We start from the raw sequence: 20,361 nt of genomic DNA, 5'->3' as shown, positions 1-20,361 counted from the left end.
CCATTTTCGGTTTCAACAACTCCCGATTGCTTTGGTTTCTCCAGGTATGAGAACCACTCTTTGTGGCTCATCATGTGGTTTGATGCTCCATTGGCAACGTATCACAATTCCTTCGATTTGGAAGTGGTCTTCTTTATCGAGTTCGCCTTGTGCTTCATCACGAAGGCTAGCCCTTTTCTGATCTTTCAGGTTCCGGATCCTTCCAATCCTTTTGTGTAGTGCAAGCTCTACTGATTCCCTTGTCTGACCTTACCGGATCCGGATTAAAGCGAATCAGTGTGCTTCCTCTAGCACTTCCTCTCGCGGTGGGTCTTCTTGCCACAATACTAACATTCCGTGTCGGCCTTCACTTGCCAGTTTTCGGCGCTGCTTTGACTCCCCCTGTCGAGGGTCCGGAACTGTTGTTGGCACTGTCTGTGTGCCTTCGATTCTGCTCCTGCCGGCCACCGCTATTGCGTGCCAACACACCTCATCCTCCATGCCCACGGGACCGATCTGCCTCTGTGTACAACATCCGGCTGTCTGAATGAGTGGTCCTTGACCCACTCACGTGGTTGTCTTCGACCATTAGCATCTATTGCACCTTGAAGAAGGACAGTGGTTTCTCCCAGGTGCAAATCGCCATTCGGATTGGCCCACACCATTGTGCTAGACCACCGAGGCATATCTAGATCATCTTGTCTTCGTCCACCGTCACGTTGATGGAACTATGCATGTCGCAGATCTCCTTTATTTTAGTGGTATAGTCGGTAACCGATATATGTCATTGTCGAATGTTGTTGAGTTCTTGTCAAAGCTTGAACTTCCGTGCCTTTGTGCTTGCCGCAAAAATCTTCTTTTGGCAATTTTGCATCTAGTCATGCACACAAGACGAAAGGCAGTATTACACCCTGCTTGCTCCTTGCTCCCATGCTAGGAAGTCCTTGAGTGCCGGCTCATGTGGCAACTTGAGCAAGATCAACGCAGATAGATGGATTTTGTCGACAAACACTACAAAGGCAATGAAAAAATGTTTGGGTTTGGCAGGCCGATATTGGTATTTCAAACATGGATAGAACTCAGGGAAAGTTAAGATTCAGATGGACAGGCCCATATTGGATTATTGATCAGCTCGTTACATTTTTCTTTTCTTTTTTCTTTTTTCAAAACAAAATATCCTTCCATTAGTTTTAACAAAGCATATCATTGCGGTACATTGGCGAGAGAAGAAATGAAGAAGCGGTTGACTGGGTTCATACTCAAACCCTACCTAGGGCCAACATTGCCAAATCCATTCACCGACAAAAAGGGCCGAAACGAGTTGGTTGAAAGAAGGGAAACCCGAAACATCTTGGCCGAATCGGCCGTAGCCGAAGGAAACATAGTGACCGATTCGGCCTTGACCGAAAAAGGAGTCAAAGCAACATAGTAGTTGACGAAGACAACAAGGGATAGGCCGAAAGAATGACAAGCTGAAATGACGAGGCCAAAGCAAAGGACAAATTATCCTCGGGCAAAGGGGTTACTTTTAGCCAAATAGGCTACTTAAATAAATCAATTGTACTATAGATGTAAATAAACGATTAATTTTTCAGTTCTTCATAATTATGGGGAAAAAAAGTCAGTTAACTGTTAGTAATCGCCGTTAAATATTTTGTCACATTTAATCACCACGCCACGCAATGATAAGTATACTCCTTACATGATGAATGGCAGAAAGATGGAAAGGAGATTTTGCTAAAAATAGACAAACAGAGTGAAGTATTTTCTACAAAAGAGACTTTTGTAGAAAATGTATCCGGTCACTATTTTGTCTTTTCTTTTTTAATAATATTTATTATTATTATTAGATAGTAATATAAAACAAAACGAAAGTTTTGTTTCTTTAGTAATTATTACCCTTACTATATTTCTTTAAAAGGGTAAATGTAAGTTACGTTTTATAGTGAGTAAAGAAAGAAAAGAAAAATAATAATAATAATAATAATAAAGAGGAAAACAAAACAAAACGACCGTTTTTGTTTTGAGAGAGACAAAGCGAAGAGAGGGTGGAAAGGAGATATATATATATGGGAAGAGGTGAGAACAAAGTATGATGAGTGTGAAGCATAGTGAAGCATAGAGAAGCATAGTGAAGCTTGGTGAAGCTTGGAGAAGCTTGGTGAAGCTTGGTGCTCAACTCATCTACTCCCAATCTCCTTTCCATCTCCACTACTCAACATGAGATCTACACGGCTACTACTTCGACTTGTGGACGTTCTTATCCGGGTTTTCTTCTCTCTTCTTTTCTCTTATATGCTTGAGAGATAATCTTATCCCTTTGGATTATTGTACCATCTTTGTTGGTAGTACTATGCTACATATCTCTACTTATTTCTAGTATATCTAGAAGTAGAATTTGTACTTGTGTTGTATCTCTTTGGTGATAGTGGATTGGTTTTGGACTTTTGTCCCGTGGTTGTTTCCCTCATTGAGGGTTTTTCCACGTTAAATCTTGTGTAATCTTTGTTGTGTCATTGTGTGTGTTTCTTTTTCATTATAATCGAGCATAAAACGTGACGCGTGTTACACTCTTACGTGTCTATACCTCATCACAACCAACTGTCAAGGGCTTTTATAAAAAGTGCTTAATGAGCACACAGTGCATTATATCATTTAAATTAAAGATTCAGTTGTCTGCTAACTCAGCTAAATTGATAAAGAAGTGCTTAATGAGCACACAGAGCATTATCATTTAAATTAAAGATTCAGTTGTCTGCTAACTCTCTCTCTCTCTCTCTCTCTCTCTCTCTCTCTCTCTCTTATTGTGTACTTGCCCTTCACTCACATTCTCTGTGTATCTTATGGTGCCGGCTGAGTTGACTAATTGTGCAGGTTCCACATATAAACTTTTTACAATGTCAATATTTAAGAGAACACACAAACACAACTTTGCAAGTCATGAAATTACATGACTTAATATGTTATACTTATAAGCAACTTATTCGTACTCATTATAGGTTGTCTATTGTGCATATTAGAAAGGGTGTATGCTTGAACTCTTCATGGGTAAGTATTCAAATATGGAATATCTCAAAACCTATGTTTTTCAACCATAACTTGAAGCATAAGGCAATATCATATATGTTATCTCCAACAAATTGAAGTTTAGGGTGTCATTGTGTAACATTAACATTCTAATGCATATCAACATTCTTGAACAAAAATTTATGACGAATAAAGACTAATCAACAATATTTCACATGATTCATTGAGTTCAAACTATACAACTTCTTACGAACTAGGATTGTGATCCATTAACATACAAGCACACTCAAAGAGTGATGCTTAATAGTATGCAAATATTGTAATGGATTGCTCTTGTGTTGATTAATATGATAGTTTCTACTTTAAAGAAAGGCATATTTCAAAGCCAAAACTCAAGTGTAGAGAGACATGTAATGAATTATGACGGTTGCACCAATTACCATAAGACATGTGTATCTTATCGATGTTGTGAAAGAAATTATGGATGATGAGGATGTTGAGGTTGAAGAGGATAATGATGTCGACGGATTAGATCTTGAGTTGGAAGGGCCAAGAGTATTGGAAGTTGTTGGTGTAGAACTTGCAGAAGGTTGTATGCCTACTTTTATAATTAGTTGCATGCCTCCTTTGCAATGCATTGCATTTCCACAAATAAAATAATATGTTTGTTGTGTATCCAACTTAATAATTGTGTTTCCAGTTGAACTCGATGTTATTACATTTGCAACATTACAATTTTTGAAGTCTTCTTCACTCACTCTAGCAACGGAATGAAGTCCGCCATAAGTAAACTCTATAAAGAAAACATATATACAAAAAATTTAACCTTATAATGAACATAATATGGATAGTTTTTTGAAGATACTAAATTCCAAAGTTAATCTATACAAAAGAAGAGAGAAAGTGGATTTTCATGAACCAAAAGGTTTTGAAATCAATATATCTTTTTTTCACTTTTTCCTTATTTGTTAATATTTCTTTGCTCAAATACGTGCACATGAGAGAGAGAGAGAGAGAGAGAGAGAGAAGGAGATACGTTATATGTATGTATTTTTGTGGTGTAATCTAAAACACCAAACTATCTTAGATGATCTCAAACTTACATTGGAAGAGTAAACACACTTAACACAAACACAATATATGCATACTTATTTATATTTGCAATTGAGATGTAATTGAGAATTAGTTAACTTACTAAGTGTGTCACCAAGCTTGAAAGAGTATTGAGAAGCCCAAGTTGCATAATCAACGCCAAGGTTCCAACCTGACGAATCACCCACATTGTATTCCGTTGCAAGTGCACTCACAAAGAAGGAGACAAAACCGACCATAATAAAACCAAGAAAGCTTGCCATCACATCCATTAAACCTGTGATAAAAATTTATTGGAACAAACGTAAATGTTCTAATGAATGACTGCATCTATGGTTGAATATCATGTTGACCAATTCACAAAAACTATTATTAATGGAATGAACTAGTAGTGAGCTCATTTAAATCAAAAGCATAATCTTAAGAACCTTAGTGACATAAAATTATATTTATATGTAAGGCAAAGAGGATCGCAAACAATATCATCATATTGATTAGATTCATTTCTTTTATTTGCTAGGATTTTGCAAAGAACTTCCCATCCTCACTTGTGTGGTTTAGAGTTGGAAGGAGTGTCCATTTAAATCAAATAGAATCATTGAGTGCTTATTTTTCGTTAGTGAGGTAAAAACCTCGTATACACTCACCAACCTATTAACATTATGACATTCTTCATAAGATTTATATATGAAAAACCAATTGTAATGGTTATTTACTCTATGATTGTGGAATTTCGGAATTATTTGGATGATTACTCAATTGGAATAAGAAGTGCCATCAATCAATGTTAGAAACAAGAGTTTTCGGCTAGAAACAAAATATAATTATATTCCAAGAACACCTTATATTTCACCTTGAAGAAGATGTTTTGTTGTCGTTGAAAACATATACGCCCTAGTAGCTCTCTCTCTCTCTCTCTCTCTCTCTCTCTAGTTATCTCTACTTGATACTGAGTATCCTTAAATCCTAATAGCAAGAACTCTATCATCATATTCTCTTATACTTCTTGTGAGCTAAGTTATCATTGTTTGTTACCCACCAAACATTAGGTGAAACAATACTTTACATCATAGCTTATTTTACTTCATTCCTATTTTTTACTTCATTTGGAAGTTTGAGTAGGGTCAGTACCGAAAGTGGCGCTTAAACCTGAAACTCTTGAGCCATCTTGCCCACGAATGTCATTGTCTTTTATTTATACCTTACTTTTCAAAAGTGAAAGCTTAGAGGGATAATATTACTCAATGAAATATTTGGACGACTTTGGTTTACATCCACCACAAGAGAAAGTGCATCTTTTATATGGTGAAGAGGCATGTGGTTCATTCTCTTCATCCCAAGACTTACTACATTGTGCTAGCTCATGTCAAAATGGTCAATATAACTTTATTCATAAGTTGTAGAACTTTATTAACTTTAATAATATTTATGGGCAAACCAAATCATAGTTTTTCCAAAAACACCAACTTTTATATTGAAACATATGTGCATTATAACTTACAGTGAATACTTGTAAAATTTTCTTTCATTTGAGTTATCATGGGCAATATTTGTCTAAAGAACTCTAACTTTATGATAAAAATAAAAATACGACATTTTGACATGTTAGGGTCATCATGTGTTTACTTTATTTTTAATGCTTAAAAGGTGGATGAGGGACCTTACTTTGCAAAGAGTGAATTAGAAGATAATTCTTTTAATTTCATTTGTAAACAAGTGTTAAATTTACGACTACAAGGAAAAATGGTTTGCAAAGTTTTCATCATACCTTAATTAGATTTCATTGTACTAGCTTAAACAATTGAGACAATATCCATCTTCAAAGGAAAGGAAATGCGCAAACTCAAGGTGAAACCTCCCACGATTTGTGTACTTCCTATTTTCTTTGCATATTGTGTTTAATGCAAAATTCATTGAGGATTCTAAATATTTAAGTGCCTCCAAATTCGGATTTCATATTCTTGAACTTGATTTCGTGTATTGTATTACATCTTTTGGGCATCATTATGACAACATCTACATAAAATTATGCACGTTAAAATTTTAAAATTACTATTAGTAATGGTGTTAGATCTCAAATGATGCCCAACTTTGAAGAGCCCACATTCTAGACTCCAAGTATCCAAAGTGTTCGTAGATTATGAGGGTCTCTAAACAAATGAAACACAGTTAGAACAAAGAGAATTGGTACAAGAAAGATGATTTATATTATAAGAAGGAGATGGAAGATTATAACAGTCCCAAAGTTGGGACAAACCAAAAGATATGAGGAGCAAGAGAGTGTTCAAGGTGACAATGAGAGAGGAAGTAGAACTCAAAGATTAGGCAGAGAGGCTCCTCCTTATATAAGCCAAGGTTTGGTTGTTGGTGTTGAGCGAACAAGCTCAACCTGATCCGCCACTACATATGAAACGACTGATAGCCCGACTGTCATCATCCTATAAGTGGATGATCTGGTTATTGGAGGTGAGCATTTAGTTGACATCAACAAGGTCAAGCCCCTCCTCTCTAGAAAATTCAAGATGACAGACATGAAGGAGCTCCATTACTTCCTCGGCATCGAGGTAATTCGGACTTTGGCAAGTATTATGATCTCTCAATGACACTAGTATACAAGTTCAGGATGACTGAGTGCAAATCTGTGGCAATCCCTCTCGATCGAAATCTCAAACTGGATGTCGACTCTTGTTACTCCTGGGCCAGACTAGCCACTAGCACAGGGTGTCCCTTCGGATCACTTCACCAAAGGGTGGTGACGGGGTTTATGCTTCGGGCAGAAATTATAATTATATCCGACTAATTCCGGGTCGATTCCGGATTAACAACATACACAAATTGATACCGTACGTAAGATAGAACCATATTCACAAAACGGAAGGTACACAATATTCTCAAAGAAAATTTTACTCATTCATTCCCTCGCACTTAATACATTGTTCTTCAGATCGTTTTATAGCAATCCGGTTCTGATTACAAAACGATGCCATACCGACAATCGGCTACGGATTGGTCCAGATCCGGATCGTTGCAACTCTTCCGGATCTGTAAGTTCCTATTTTAATTTTAGCTAATTAATAACTAATACTTTCCACTTCCGACTCGTCCCCCACTTGTCTTTCATACTCCGGGTTCCGACCAACACATGGCACGCCCATGGGACAGTACATTGTAAGTCGAACCCACGGTTAACCCCTTCAATCCTCGATGAGTATGTCCAATATGCTCTAGTCCAGGGGTTCGAGTGGGTCCTCGATCTGTTGCTACTCTTCTTACTTCTGCTACTTATTTCTGGCTTCTTTTGGTTGAGGTATCTCCGTTCTTGCGTCAGTTTCAACATCCGCCCTTTCCGATTCCTGCCTCCTGCTCTGACCCGACCACTTTGTCCTGGTCCGCACCGGCTTCTCTTGGTTGTTCCCCGTTGGCTTCTTGTGGCAGCTCCTTCTCCTGTAGTTGCGGTTCTATAGTCTACTCCTCATCACTGATAGTTATTGCCGCCACCCGTTTTTTTGCTTCCAACCTGCGTCACTTGTGTTCATATCTTTTGAACTATAGTTGCGTTCCGAGGTGATAATCCTCAAGCCTTTCAATCAACCTCTGGACAGCTTCAAGGTGGGTTTCATCCAAGGAGCAAAAATCCAGCAAAAATTCCTCACGGATGGTGACTATACTTTCTTCATCGATCTTGTAGAAATTGTCACCGGTTTTTCTCCACATGTAATTCCACTCCTTGCTTTAACCATTGCGTCCACATAGATGTTTGCCTTTGTCCGGTTTTTCCATGTTGTGACTATCATCCGCATTCGCTCCACCCCAAGCTTGATATTGTCCTCATAATCCTTCTTTTCGTCCTTCATTTTCTTGATGAGTGTCGCGGTATCCTGAACCTGCACTTCAGAGTTAAGTAGTTGGGTCTGGTATGTGGTTTGGACCTTATCCAAAGCCATTTTTGCCCATTCCGTTTCTTCATAGTGCTTCTGGTTCAACTCCGTTTTTTGTTTTGCTGCTTCTGCAAGTGCCTTTGCCGTAGCGACCGGCTGAGTGCGTACCTTCACCAACCCCTCCGTGATCTTGGTTAGCTCCCTCAAGATTTCTTTTATCTTCTCTTGTTGCCGGTCACATTCCAACCCAAGCTTCTCGTGTTCGGCATCTAGTTGCTTGTGGTCTTCGTGCAACTTTTTGAAATCCTCCGTTTTCTGTTTAAGGCTCCGGTTGATTTGAGAGCGTGCATGATCCTCCCGATCCTCTTGTTGCCAGATTTCTTCCTTCTACCGCTCTATTTCTGTTTCCACCATTCTCCGGAGCTTATCCTTTTCGTGCAACAAATTTTCTCTTTCTTCCTTCAGCCGATCATTATGTGCGTGACTTTTCCGGAGATTTTCCTCTAGTCTTTGCTTCTCTTCCTCGGTTGTCTGCTTTTGTGCTCTCTCTCGTTCTCGTAGTGCTTCCTCAGTGGTGAGTTCTTCCCTTAAGGTTGCTATTTCCTTTTCTCGCTCCACGTCTTTTTCTAGGGTTGTACTCACCACTGGTTATGCCTCCGTTTGTAGAGCTTCCTTCTGTAGAGTAGCCGGTGGCACCGGCTCCGTTACTGCGCTTGTAGTTTGGCCCTTGTTTGCCATGATGGACGTAGAATTCTTCTTCCAGGCTTCATATTTGTTCCCGGGCCTTCATTCTTGAATTGTGGCTAGCAACTGCTCCGCATGATTACCAACTTGCCGTTGTTCCTCCTCCATTTGGTTGGCAACACCAGATACCTGCTCTCCTAGCTATTTCAACCATTGTTGGTAGGTTCTGCGTTGTGTTGGGACAATGATCGATTGCAAAACAGAACGGGAGACGTGCGTGTGGCCATCGAGGGTCAAAGTAAAGCATGGATACGGGACGGTGTTCGGCATAAGCGAAGCCAAACAAGGGATGCGGAAGACAGCACACGGTGGTGCCAGGACGGAAATTGGGCGCGGGATAGACTGCACGAGTCGGTGATCGGAAACAGTCAAAGACCAGAGAAGGATCCTCCACATCCGCTTTGGAGATCTTGGCGGCTTAGTCGAAGTGGGAACGGCTAGCGTGGCAAACCAAGCTCGAGATAACAAGCTGGTGGGGGTGAGGGGATGATGGCAAGCGGATGGCACTGAACCGATTGCAGCAACGCGGGACAAAAGAGGGCCAAGCGGGCTACTACGGGGTGTTCCTCGGACACGGAGGACACTAGGTAAATGGGTGAATCGGCAATGCACGAATCTAGCTAGGTGAGGGCCGACGGAGCGTGCATGGAGGGATATCGGAGTTCGGTAGAGCGGTGGCGAGCAACGGAGGAGGCTGGACAGAGCCCCTTTTGGGGTGAAGTCAAGGAGATGCACGACACACGGAGGTGCCGGAGAGGTGCCGGAGCGAGTACGGGCACGAAGACAGATTGCACGGGTCAGTAGCCTAGAAGGACATCTGAGGCCCAAGAAGGATCCTTCACACCAATTCCGAAGACCCCGACAGTTTGGCCAACATGGCAACGTGAGATCGAGGGAGATGGATGGTGGCGGCAAGGGGACAAGGGCAATGGCGAACAACGGCACCAAACAAGCAATCAAGGCATCACGCAGGTCGACTGAGGCCAAGCGGGGCATCACGGGTGTTCCTCGAACGGAGGACACTGTATATTCAAAGGGACGTGGAACATGCATACGGTCATGCAAAGGGCCAACAGAGAAGCACACGCACTATGGGATCGCGGTGAACGACATACCGACGGGTCGAACAAGCCTACAGAGAGGCAAGCGCAGAGAAGGTACCAGAGCCGACGGTTCCGACCGGCGAGGCCAACACGGCAATCGGAATGCGGATTACGAAAGACCGGTTCCTCACTGGCCGGAATCTCTCACCCTTCTCCGAACTTGGCACGTACCGGTGGATGTGCGGTTTGGTGGGTGCGGATGTCATGAAGATTCCAGGCCATGGTGAGAAACCGGGGAATATCCGAAGAATCGGTAGGGTGGGGCATGTGCACTCACCCTTGTACAAATACTGGAGGTGATAGGGGCGCCTTTATGGTGCGGAGTAGGAGTTAAGTCGGGATAGAGAATCCCATGTAAATAGGGATTTATTCCACATTGTTACATATCCCTCTCCTTGTTCTATAAAAGGAAGGGAGCGTCCCTTGTAAAGGGGTTCCCATTTTCTTTGTATTTGGGTTCTGTTCCTCTTTTCAAGGTTCCATTTTGTTAATAAACTTCTGTGTATAAGTTCGGGTTTTGCCTATGTCTCTATCTCTGTTCTTGAACACTTTATCTCTATTAGGGTTTCATCTATGTGCGTGCGTAGTTGGGTGTGTTTGGTTGCGAATCGCGATGGGCAGTGCGTGGGCTGTCTTCGCCTTCTGCGGGTTCTCAACATGCCGCATCCCCATTGTCGTAGTGTATTTCGTACACTATGTGAAAAAGTAAAAATAATATAACCGATTTAATTACATATAAATAAAACACATAAGAATATCAAAATATTTATCACATGCATAGGGCAAGATTCAAACCCTGTACCTCCACGTAGCGAAACCTCAACTTTACCATTATGCTACCTTATCTTTAGTGTTCTACAAATAGATTTAATAACTATAAGTGCTTTATTTGCGCCTACCTTTATTAAAAGGTAAATCATGCATTTTTAGAGTGCGTGAATATTTTATAGAAAAACGCAAGCAACTAAAAAGTGACTCATGCACATCTAGTGTGCATGAGCACTATATTTAGCAAATAAAAGCAAGGATTAGAAAAGCATCACATGCACATTTAGTGTGCATGAACATATTAGAAAAAGCATGTAGCTATGCTTAATCTCTCCCATCACTATATAAGGATGGGGAGCACAATGTAATAGGTGTGTGAAATATTTGGAAATTGGATATATTTCCGAAAACACCAACCGATTAATATAATCGTGGGATTCACGAAAATAATATAATCTATACTTGTGGGATTCACAAGTTTCTTATATCTTTCTTTCAATCTAAATACATATTCTTATCTAAATATTGATTAATCGAATACAATACACTCGTGGGATTCACGAAATTTCTATCTCTCTTTCTAATAATCTATTCATTACTAGCCTCATCTCATATTCTTCTTTCTCCTAGTCCAAAACCTCAGTGGTTCCCACCCGACTCACGCAACGATCCGGCGCCGAAAGGCACGACACCGTGTGTGGGTGTGCGTGTGTGGGTGTCAGTTTCTATGGTGGTGGTGAGCCTGTGCGCTTGGAAGTTCGGTGGCAGGTTTCACTCCTCGGCGTGCAAGACCCATTCAAGCCGGCGAGCCTGAGTGCTCATGGTAGGCCGCTTGGCGATAGGAGGCAGTTCTAGTAGAGAGGTGCCTTGCACAAGGATCCCATTGCGCGAACATGCGCGGGTGCTTCCCAACCAATCCTTAGATGTAGACCCCCTCGCGCTTGTCGAGTGACACCGGCGTCACCACGGGCATAATGTATATATCTATGTATGTTGTTAAGAATCAAGAGATGGATTCTTGTGAAGCGGAATAGGTGTGAACTGTGTGTGTATGAGAGAGAGAGAGAGAGTGTGTGAAACACAAAGAATACGCAAGGTAAAAGTATATTGACAAAGGAGAAAGACTCAACATTGTACAAGGAGGGAGGAGGGTGCTTTATATAGTCACCCTCTCTCTTCATTAACTACATGACTCATGAAGCATGGGGAATGTTAAAGCTCATAAGTTATGTGTCATAGAATATGATTCTATGACTCATACTAAATGTTAGAATACAAAGTGGTGACTTAATGGTGACTCTTGACCGTTGGAGTGTCTATTCACTCTCAAGGTGAGTTCACAGAATAGACCAAGTTGAGCTTGATTCTCAACACGCCCCCTCAAGCTCAAGTCGGGTCGGTTTCAGACGGTATCCAAAAATACGCTTCGACTTGCGTTCCGGAGTCCGCGTCGACTCGCGTTTCTGCGGAGTTACGGGATCCGTGCTCCACCTTGCGTTGTGCGTAGTTACGAAGTCTGTGCTTCGGCTTGCGTGCGTAGTTGCAAAGTCTGTGCTTCGTCTTGCGTCTTTCTTCACGGCTTTGCGCGGTAGATCAGCTCTTCGCGACTTCGTTGCGTGGTTGCGGAATCACGTTATTGCGTAGTCTCTTCAGTACTCCCCCTCAAACTTGGCAAGTCAGGGATCGTCAACCCGATATCGGTCATGAATTGCCATAGCTTGTCGACTCCTAAGGCTTTAGTGAAGATGTCAGCCGTTTGAAGATTGGTGCTAATGTGTTGTAGGTCGACATCGCCAGCTAGAACGCGATCTTGGATGAAGTGATAGTGCACTTCGATGTGCTTTGTCCATCCGTGGAACATCGGGTTCCGAGCCAGATAGATACTGCTCATGTTGTCGCAGTAAAGGGAGGTCGGATCCTTGATGGGTACGCCCAGATCCTTCAAAATCCTCTTCACAAGCAGCTACGGCTGCGCCCCTATATTCCGCCTCCATACTCGAAAGAGCGACGGCCGGCTACTTCTTGCTACTCCAGGATATTGCTCCCCTGTCGAGGGAGAAAAAAAATCCAGAGGTTGACCTTCTATCGTCTTTGTAGCCGGCCCAATCGGCATTTGTGTACCCCTCGAGTCGTATTGGCATCGCGGATTTGTAGAGGATGCCGCAATCCATTGTGCCACTCACGTATCGTAGAACTCGCTTAGCGCAATCCAAGTGAGTATCACGCGGTGTTTGCATGAATTGACTAAGGAGACCGATCGGATAACTGAGATCGGGTCGAGTGATCATGAGGTAGATGAGACTCCCGATAAGTTGTCGATACTGAGGCAGCTCACACACTTTGGTGCCGGAGTTCGCATCTAGTTTGAGATTACGATCGAGCGGGGTTGCCGCGGATTTGCACTCAACCATACCGAACTTGTATAAGAAGTTGAGGATGTAGTGCCGTTGAGAGATCATGATTCCGACCGGAGTTCGAATTACCTCTATGCCGAGGAAGTAGTGGAGCTCCTTCATGTCCATCATCTCGAACTTGTCGGAAAGGAGGGATTTGACTTTATTGATTTCGACGAGATGCTCACCTCCAATGACTACGTCATCCACATATAAAATGATGACGATCGGACTTGCGGAATTGCTTCGTATGTAGAGGGAGTTGTCCGATTTTGACATACGGAAGCCAATTTGATGAAGATATTGCGTTATCTTCGAACGCCAAGCACGCGGTGCTTGCTTGAGGCTGTAGAGTGGCTTCTTGAGTCGGCATACAACTTTCGAATGGGTGCTCGAGTTGGAGCCAGGTGGTTGTATCATGTACACCTCCTCTTCTAATTCGCCTTGTAGAAAGGCGTTCTTGACGTCCATTTGATGGAGGTGCCACCCTTTCACCGCGGCAAGCGCAATTACGGTCCGCACCGTCGTCATCTTTGCCACCGGGGCAAAGGTCTCTTCGTAGTCGACACCATGCGTCTGAGCATATCCTTTCGCTACGAGTCGAGCTTTGTAGTGTTTTACGGAGCCATTGGCGTTATACTTCACCTTGTAGATCCATATGCATCCGATCGCCTTTTTGTGCGGTGCGGTGGAAACGTGATCCCACGTCTCGTTCTTCCGTAGTGCTTGCATCTCCTCGTTCATTACTTCGATCCATCTTGGGTCCTTCGCGGCTTCCGAAAAGGTTTCCGGCTCCTGTACTGTCGCTACCTTCATCATAAAGGCGTAATGGTATGCCATATAATCGTTGTAGCCGAATCGGCTTACGAGGTTCTTTTCACAGGTGGATTGGCGGAGTTTTTCATTTGCAGAGATGAGGGCTTTCTTAGCTCCCATTGGTACCTCGAAGCCGCCGAACTCACTGTCGAGTGAGTGAGTCGCCTCATCGTCGTCGAAGCGATCATCTTCGTATTCCGCCATTTTCGCCTTGCCTTTGTCCATCTTTGGGCTAGGCCGTGATGTGCTTTGATTGCTCAAAGGCTCTTGTGGTCTGCTCAGTCGAGTCGTGATTGGACTTTCTTCGAACATGCGCATAAGGCGATCTTCATCCTCGATCTCTTGTTCGGCGAATTCCGAGTCAAGCGGTGTCGGAGTTGGAGTTGTCTCTGGTGCGTACTAGGATGTGGACTCGTCAAAAACGACGTCTCGACTTACTCGAGATTTTCGAGTTTAGGGGTTGTAGCACTTGTACCCCTTTTGCTCCAATGAGTATCCTACGAGGATACATTTCTCCGACTTTGGGTCAAGCTTTTGATGCTTCTCGTTGGGGATGTGCACGTACGCTATCGCCCCGAATATCCGGATGTGCGATAAGTCCGGCTTCTTTCCAAAGTATTTTTCGTGCGGAGTGACCTCGTGCACGCCGGATGTTGTGCATCGGTTCATTAGGTAGACGGCCATATTTGCAGCTTCGGCCCAATATGACTTGGGCATATGCTTCTCGTTCATCATGGCCCGCGCTACTTCGAGGATGTGCCGATTTTTGCGCTCGGCTACTCCGTTTTGTTGCGGAGTGTGTCGGAAAGTGAATTCTCTCCGAATTCCTTCCTTTCGGAGATACGCCATGAAATCGTCCGAGAAGTACTCCTTGCCGCCATCCGATCGAAGGCATCGTACATGTCGGCTCGTGGCTTTCTCGACTTCATTCTTGAAATTTTGGAAATGTCCGAACACTTTGCTCTTTTGCCGCATCGGGTAGATCCAAGTGTGCCTAGAGAAGTCATCGATGAAGAGCACGTAATATCGGCATCCGCCGAATGTAGCCATCTGCGCCAGTCCCCATACGTCGGAATGGACTACATCGAGTAGACCTTTGCTCACGTTCCGCTCTTTCGGGAATGGATGTCGGTGTTGCTTGCCAAATTGGCACGCTTCGCATACACCTTCAATCTCCTTCTCTTTCAATGTCGGGAGTCCGATGACGACTCCTTTCAATTTCATTGCTTTGAGGTTGTTGAGATTGATGTGGCCGATTTGCTTGTGCCAAAGCTCTATGTCGGAGTTGGCTTTCGTGTTTTTCGCGAACATGGCGGATTTCATCTCGCGTTGTCGTGAAGAAAACCGTCCACAATCGGAATCGGTGCACCGGAGCGTAGGAACCGGCTCTTCATGCACGTGCGTCTTATGTAGTACATAGAAGATCCTAGGTAGGTAGATCCGGTAGGTAGTTAATGGGAAACGGCTCCTTTCTTGCCTATAAAAGGAGGGAGACGAGGAGGAGTGAGGGATCGCGGTGAGAGAGGACGAAGTGCTATCGGGTTGTGGGCCGAAGGCTTCTCTCTCTTCCATACTCCGTAGCTTCTTTCTGCACAAGGTTTCGGGAGGCTCGCGCTGCTCTGAGGAATGCCCGAGTGCTTCCGGCAGCACCTCCAACCTACTCCTTTCTTTTTGAGCGTTTACGAACAGGCATCGGCATCTGTTCGTTGGCCTGTTCGGTTGTGACCGACTTCATGCTTCTTGTTGTTTGTCCTTGTTAATATATATATACATACATTCGTGTCTCTCTGCATCGTGTCCCACTCGCGTCTTTGTGTCGAAGGGCTGTGTCCCTGTGAATCTACGCCCACTCGTAGTGGGTCCCTTCCCTTCTCCTTTGTCTCTTGCTCTTCGGTACAAGACCCCCGAGGCCCCGCCTCATTCCACGCATCTGCGAGGAATACCTCGACATCTTGGTGAACCCGACGTGAAAGAGGCGGTAGAAGAGCAGAAGATGAGGGGGTCGGATCTTGCAGAAGCCATGGCTTCGGCCGTGGATCGGATATTGAGCACACGCGAGGGCACCGACGCCCTCGACAGAGCCATTGAGGCGGTCATCGGTACGATTGGCCGGTTCAGCGGAAAGGATGCCACGAAGTATTTGAATGAAGTTGATGAATAGTAAAAGGGTTATAGTTAACACTTTGTAATTTATTCTCCCTATGTTCTTTTAGCTCTAAGATATACCTACCTAATCTCTTTACATCCGAGGTATCTAATAGTTTGGAGAGGGTGGGAAAGGGTCCTAATATGTCTTGGTATTCCACTCGTATCTCGGCATAAGTTGGGCACTTGCATGTGAAGTGATACTCATCCTCTATCTCTATGTGGCACAACCTACATAGCCCTTCCTCTCTAGGGACTCTATTAGCCCGACCATTCTCAATCTCAAGTTGGTGAGATGATATCCTAAGTTGTCCAATGGCCACCCTTAGTGCATTTGATAAGAATGTATTTAGATATCTTGCTCGTGTAATAAAACCTAACTGAGAGAAGTACAAGAAATGTTCCTTATGAAGGAAATAGCGTGGAATGTTGCTCAGTCACAACTGAGTCTTGAATCACTTCTTTGAGAATCAAACATAGAAATGGGGTTGGAGATTAGTACACATACACACACGAACAATAGAGAGTACACAGGATGTTTACGTGGAAAACCCTAATAGGGAAAAACAACGAGAGCCCACAAAATCCAAGCTATCACTATATAAGAAAGATACAATCAGAGACTCGGAGGCAACGACCTCGAGCTCTGTATCTTTGCCAAGTGGCGGTTACAACAAAGTATCGCTCTGTATCTCCTCTCACTCTATACAACAGTTATGCACATACAACAATATGACAACTCTCTACTTTTGTGATTGCCCTAGGTCATATTTATACTCATATGAACTTAGGGCTATTTACAAATATATCCTCAATAGGCTTACTCAAAACATATTTACAAATATGTCTTCTCTTCCAGTTCTCACTGGGTCCTCTTCATTCATAACCGGATCCCATCCAGAGGGACCGACTTCCCAACAATCTCCCCCTTCACTCCGGCATAGGATGTCTCGTCAGCCCGATCCGCTTTCGGCACGCGTCCAACTTATCGGTTGTCAACACCTTGGTCAGCATATCCGACCCGTTCTCCTCCGTGTGGATCTTCGTCAACACGAACTCCCGGATCTAGTGGTACCTCCACTAGATATGTTTCGTTCGGGAATGGTAGGCCGCATTCCTCGCAAGGTGGATGGCACTTTGATTGTCGCAGTAGAGCCGGTATTCCTCTTATTGGATCCCTAGCTCTCGGATGAAGTCCTTCATCCAGATTATCTCCTTGCCGGCTTCCACAGCTACCATGTACTCCGCTTCCGTGGTTGCCAACGCAACCATCTTCTGCAACCTCGACTACCACGAAACAGCTCCCCCTGCATAAGTCATGATATATCCGAATGTAGACCGGCTGGTATCTGCATCAGCCGACATATCCAAATCGGTGAAGCCTTCCAAGAGGGGTTTACCGAAGCCGAATCGGAGGCACATACTTGAGGTGCCTTTCAAATACCAGAGTACCCACTTTACCGCATTCTAGTGCTCTCTTTCGGGATTGCTCATGAATCGGCTCACCACTCTGATTGCATATCCGATATCTGGCCAGGTACATACCATCATGTAAATCAAGCTTTTGACGGTAGAAGCATATGGTATCTTCATCATATCCGTCTTCTCCGCCTTTGTCCTCGGGCTTTGTTTTTCGGATAGCGTGCAGTTTGTCGTAAGTGTCGATCCGACCGATTTCGCCTCTGACATGTTGAACCGTTGAAGCACCTTTGTCACGTACTTCTCTTGTGACAACCACAATAGCTTCCTTTTTCACGTACTTCTCTTGTGACAACCACAACAGCTTCTTCGACCGGTCCCGGATGATGTGCATTCCCAATATCTGTCTTGTCGGACCCAAGTCTTTCATTGAGAAGGTCTGATTCTGAACCTTCTTCAGCATCAGAATCTTGCCTTGGTCTCATCTGACGATCAACATATCATCCACAGATAGGAGGAGTATCAGGAAATCTTCTCCGTCAAATTTCTTTACAAACACGTAGTGATCGGCCTACTTCTTGTGGTACCCTTGGTCGGTCATGAAGGAGTCGAACTTCCGGTACCATTGCCGGGGAGTTTGCTTCAATCCGTATAAGCTCTTCTTCAACCGAACCAACAAATGCTCCTTCCCTTCACAAATCCTTCTGGTTGTTGCATGTAGATCTCCTCTTCAAGGTCACCATGGAGGACCATCGTCTTTACGTCTAGTTACTCTACCTCGAGGTCCATGGTTGCAGCTATGCTCAGCACCATTCGGATGGAAGTCATCTTAACTACGGAGGCTAAGATCTCATCGAAATCCACTCCTTTCTTCTACTAGAACCCATTCACCATGATCCAGGCTTTGTATCTCAGTGGGTTTCCGGTGTCGTGTGATTCTTCACACACTATGTAAAATAATAATAATAATAATAATAATAATAATGAAATATTTATTTTATAGTAGCTTAATGGCTTGTTATAGAAAGATGAACGCCTTCAAGAGTTTCCGAATGCATTTTACTACATATAAAATGGATAACTACATATTAAGTTATGTAACTATGAAGCTTAAGAGGATGAGGGAATACTAGAATTTTAAGATATCCCACATAGGTAAGAAACTTTAGGATCCAACTATATAAGCATATTGAAACCATCTCTCATTGAAGCCAAGAATCCTAATTATCTTATCAAATCCATCTCTTATCAAAGCCAAAAACCCTAATTTTTTTATCGAAGCCAAAAACCTTAATTTTCTTATCCAAGCCAAAAACCTTAATTTTCTTATCCAAGCCGAAAACCTTAATTTTCTTATCAAAGCTATATCTTACTAAATCTAAACTTCTGTAATCCCAATCTTGGGATTGGTTGTAATATTTCTTTTCCTTTGGTAATGAAAAATATTAAAATTTCTGATTTTCATTAATTTTTAATACATAACATACGAATTTGATATCCTCTGGTTGGAGGCCTCGAGGTCCTGCCTCAAGTTCACATATCCTTGTCGTATTTTCGCGACATCTTTGGTGAACCCGACGTGAAACGAGGTGGTAGGAGGATATCAAGTGCGATGATGGCTTCGACAAGCAGAACTCAAGAAGTGGAACTAACAAAAGGCATGGTGTGCATCGTGGAATACATGCTGAAGGTGAGAGATCGGGAGGCTTTAATCGACAAACTTGTTGATCGAATAGTGGAGATAGCTGGACGGTTTGGTGGCAAGAACATCACGAATTTCCTTGCTACGTATCGGAACGAGATGTAGTAGAGGGATGTCAATGATCTCAAACAAATATCTAGCTTTAAACGTGTGGTGGAACCAGGGATCTACGAGAGCATCATGGAGATCCAAAACGAGCACATAACTTGGGCAGAGTTCGAAAATGCACTTCTTGCTGAATACATGCTTGAAGATGTGTCAAGGATGACTCGACATACACTAATGATTTGAATCGAGAAGAAAGGGAAGAATATGTGTGCGTCGGGAGTATATGCGGAATTCGACCAAAAGTACAACCGACTTCTGAGTGTTGATCAACGAGTTCTCGATGGAGATAAAGTCATGCTATTCCTGAAGGCGGTGGATACGAAAGATCGGCGAGAATTGGGTAGTTTTTTGGAGGACGAAACACAACCAAATGGCTTGGTAGCGGACTGGGCGGCGATGAAGATGGCTTGTAGCCATCTTGATAAGCGTCGACAATGGCAAGAGGAAATTGATATGAAGAATCCACAATCGTGGAGGAGGAAGGCATCTGTGACAGTCGAGCCTAGCAAGCTGATCAACAATTTTGACAAGAAAGCGATGGAGGACTCTATAATTGAAGAGCTCTCCAAGAAGTTTGAAGTGGTATCGCTAGCCAACTTAGGTCAACGGGGGCCCAAGGGAAAAGAAGCGTTTTGTTGGGATTTCGGTCCCTCCGGATGGGATGTCCGGAGATGAAAGACGGCAATCCCGGTTACGGTTACGGTCCCGGCTACGGAGCCGGATGATGAAGACCCCGGCTACGGAGCCGGATGATGAAGATCCCGGCTACGGAGCCGGATGATGAATGTACCCGGAGCGAGATCCGGATGTGGGGACATATTTGTGAATATGTTTGCCAAGGGCCCTTGAGGCTATATTTGTAAATAGCCCGAAAGTCATATGCGTATAAATATGACTTAGGGCAAAAAGTTTTATGTTGCTTCTTATTTTTCTGTTTTTCCACTCAAGAGGAGTGAAGAGAGAGCAGCCGTGAGAGAGATAGAGCGTGAGAGAGGAAGAGGTCGTCGCCTCTGTGTATTTCCGCCGCCTGTGGCGAGGACAGCGAGCTCAAGGTCGTCGCCTTGCAGCTCGCCATTGTATATTTCTCTGTGCATAGTTTTGGTTCGGAGTCTTGTACTCCCGTGGTTTTTCCCGTACAGGGTTTTCCACGTTAAATCGTGTGTCCACTCTATTTCTCGCATTTCCCA

At 43.5% G+C, this 20,361-nt stretch overlaps 1 protein-coding gene across 1 annotated transcript; it reads right to left on the bottom strand.

Annotated features, from left to right (window-relative positions):
* Positions 1-1,912: 1,912 nt before the first annotated feature.
* Positions 1,913-5,068, bottom strand: LOC147853129 (blue copper protein-like). The gene is made up of 4 exons (XM_087332839.1): positions 4,952-5,068; positions 4,202-4,375; positions 3,466-3,799; positions 1,913-1,994 (listed from the first exon to the last, which is right to left on the bottom strand). The coding sequence occupies exons 1-4, from the start codon at positions 4,983-4,985 to the stop codon at positions 1,913-1,915; spliced, it is 624 nt and encodes a 207-aa protein (XP_087188965.1). The 5' UTR covers positions 4,986-5,068.
* Positions 5,069-20,361: the final 15,293 nt, after the last annotated feature.

Source organism: Azolla caroliniana, unplaced genomic scaffold (assembly GCF_043228905.1).
Source record: "Azolla caroliniana isolate FFs.n. ecotype wild unplaced genomic scaffold, voAzoCaro1.0.p SCAF_17, whole genome shotgun sequence".
Classification (NCBI taxonomy): Eukaryota; Viridiplantae; Streptophyta; class Polypodiopsida; order Salviniales; family Salviniaceae; genus Azolla; species Azolla caroliniana.
This window is presented reverse-complemented; position numbering and strand designations above follow the sequence as displayed.

Excerpts from the sequence above, each read along its gene's own strand:
- LOC147853129 (XM_087332839.1), bottom strand. The coding sequence starts at position 4,985 with ATGTTTTCAACGACAACAAAACATCTTCTTCAAG. Across the intron at positions 4,376-4,951 it reads AACAAAACATCTTCTTCAAG|GTTTAATGGATGTGATGGCA; the intron begins GTGAAATATAAG and ends TTTTTATCACAG. Across the intron at positions 3,800-4,201 it reads CAAGCTTGGTGACACACTTA|AGTTTACTTATGGCGGACTT; the intron begins GTAAGTTAACTA and ends TTTTCTTTATAG.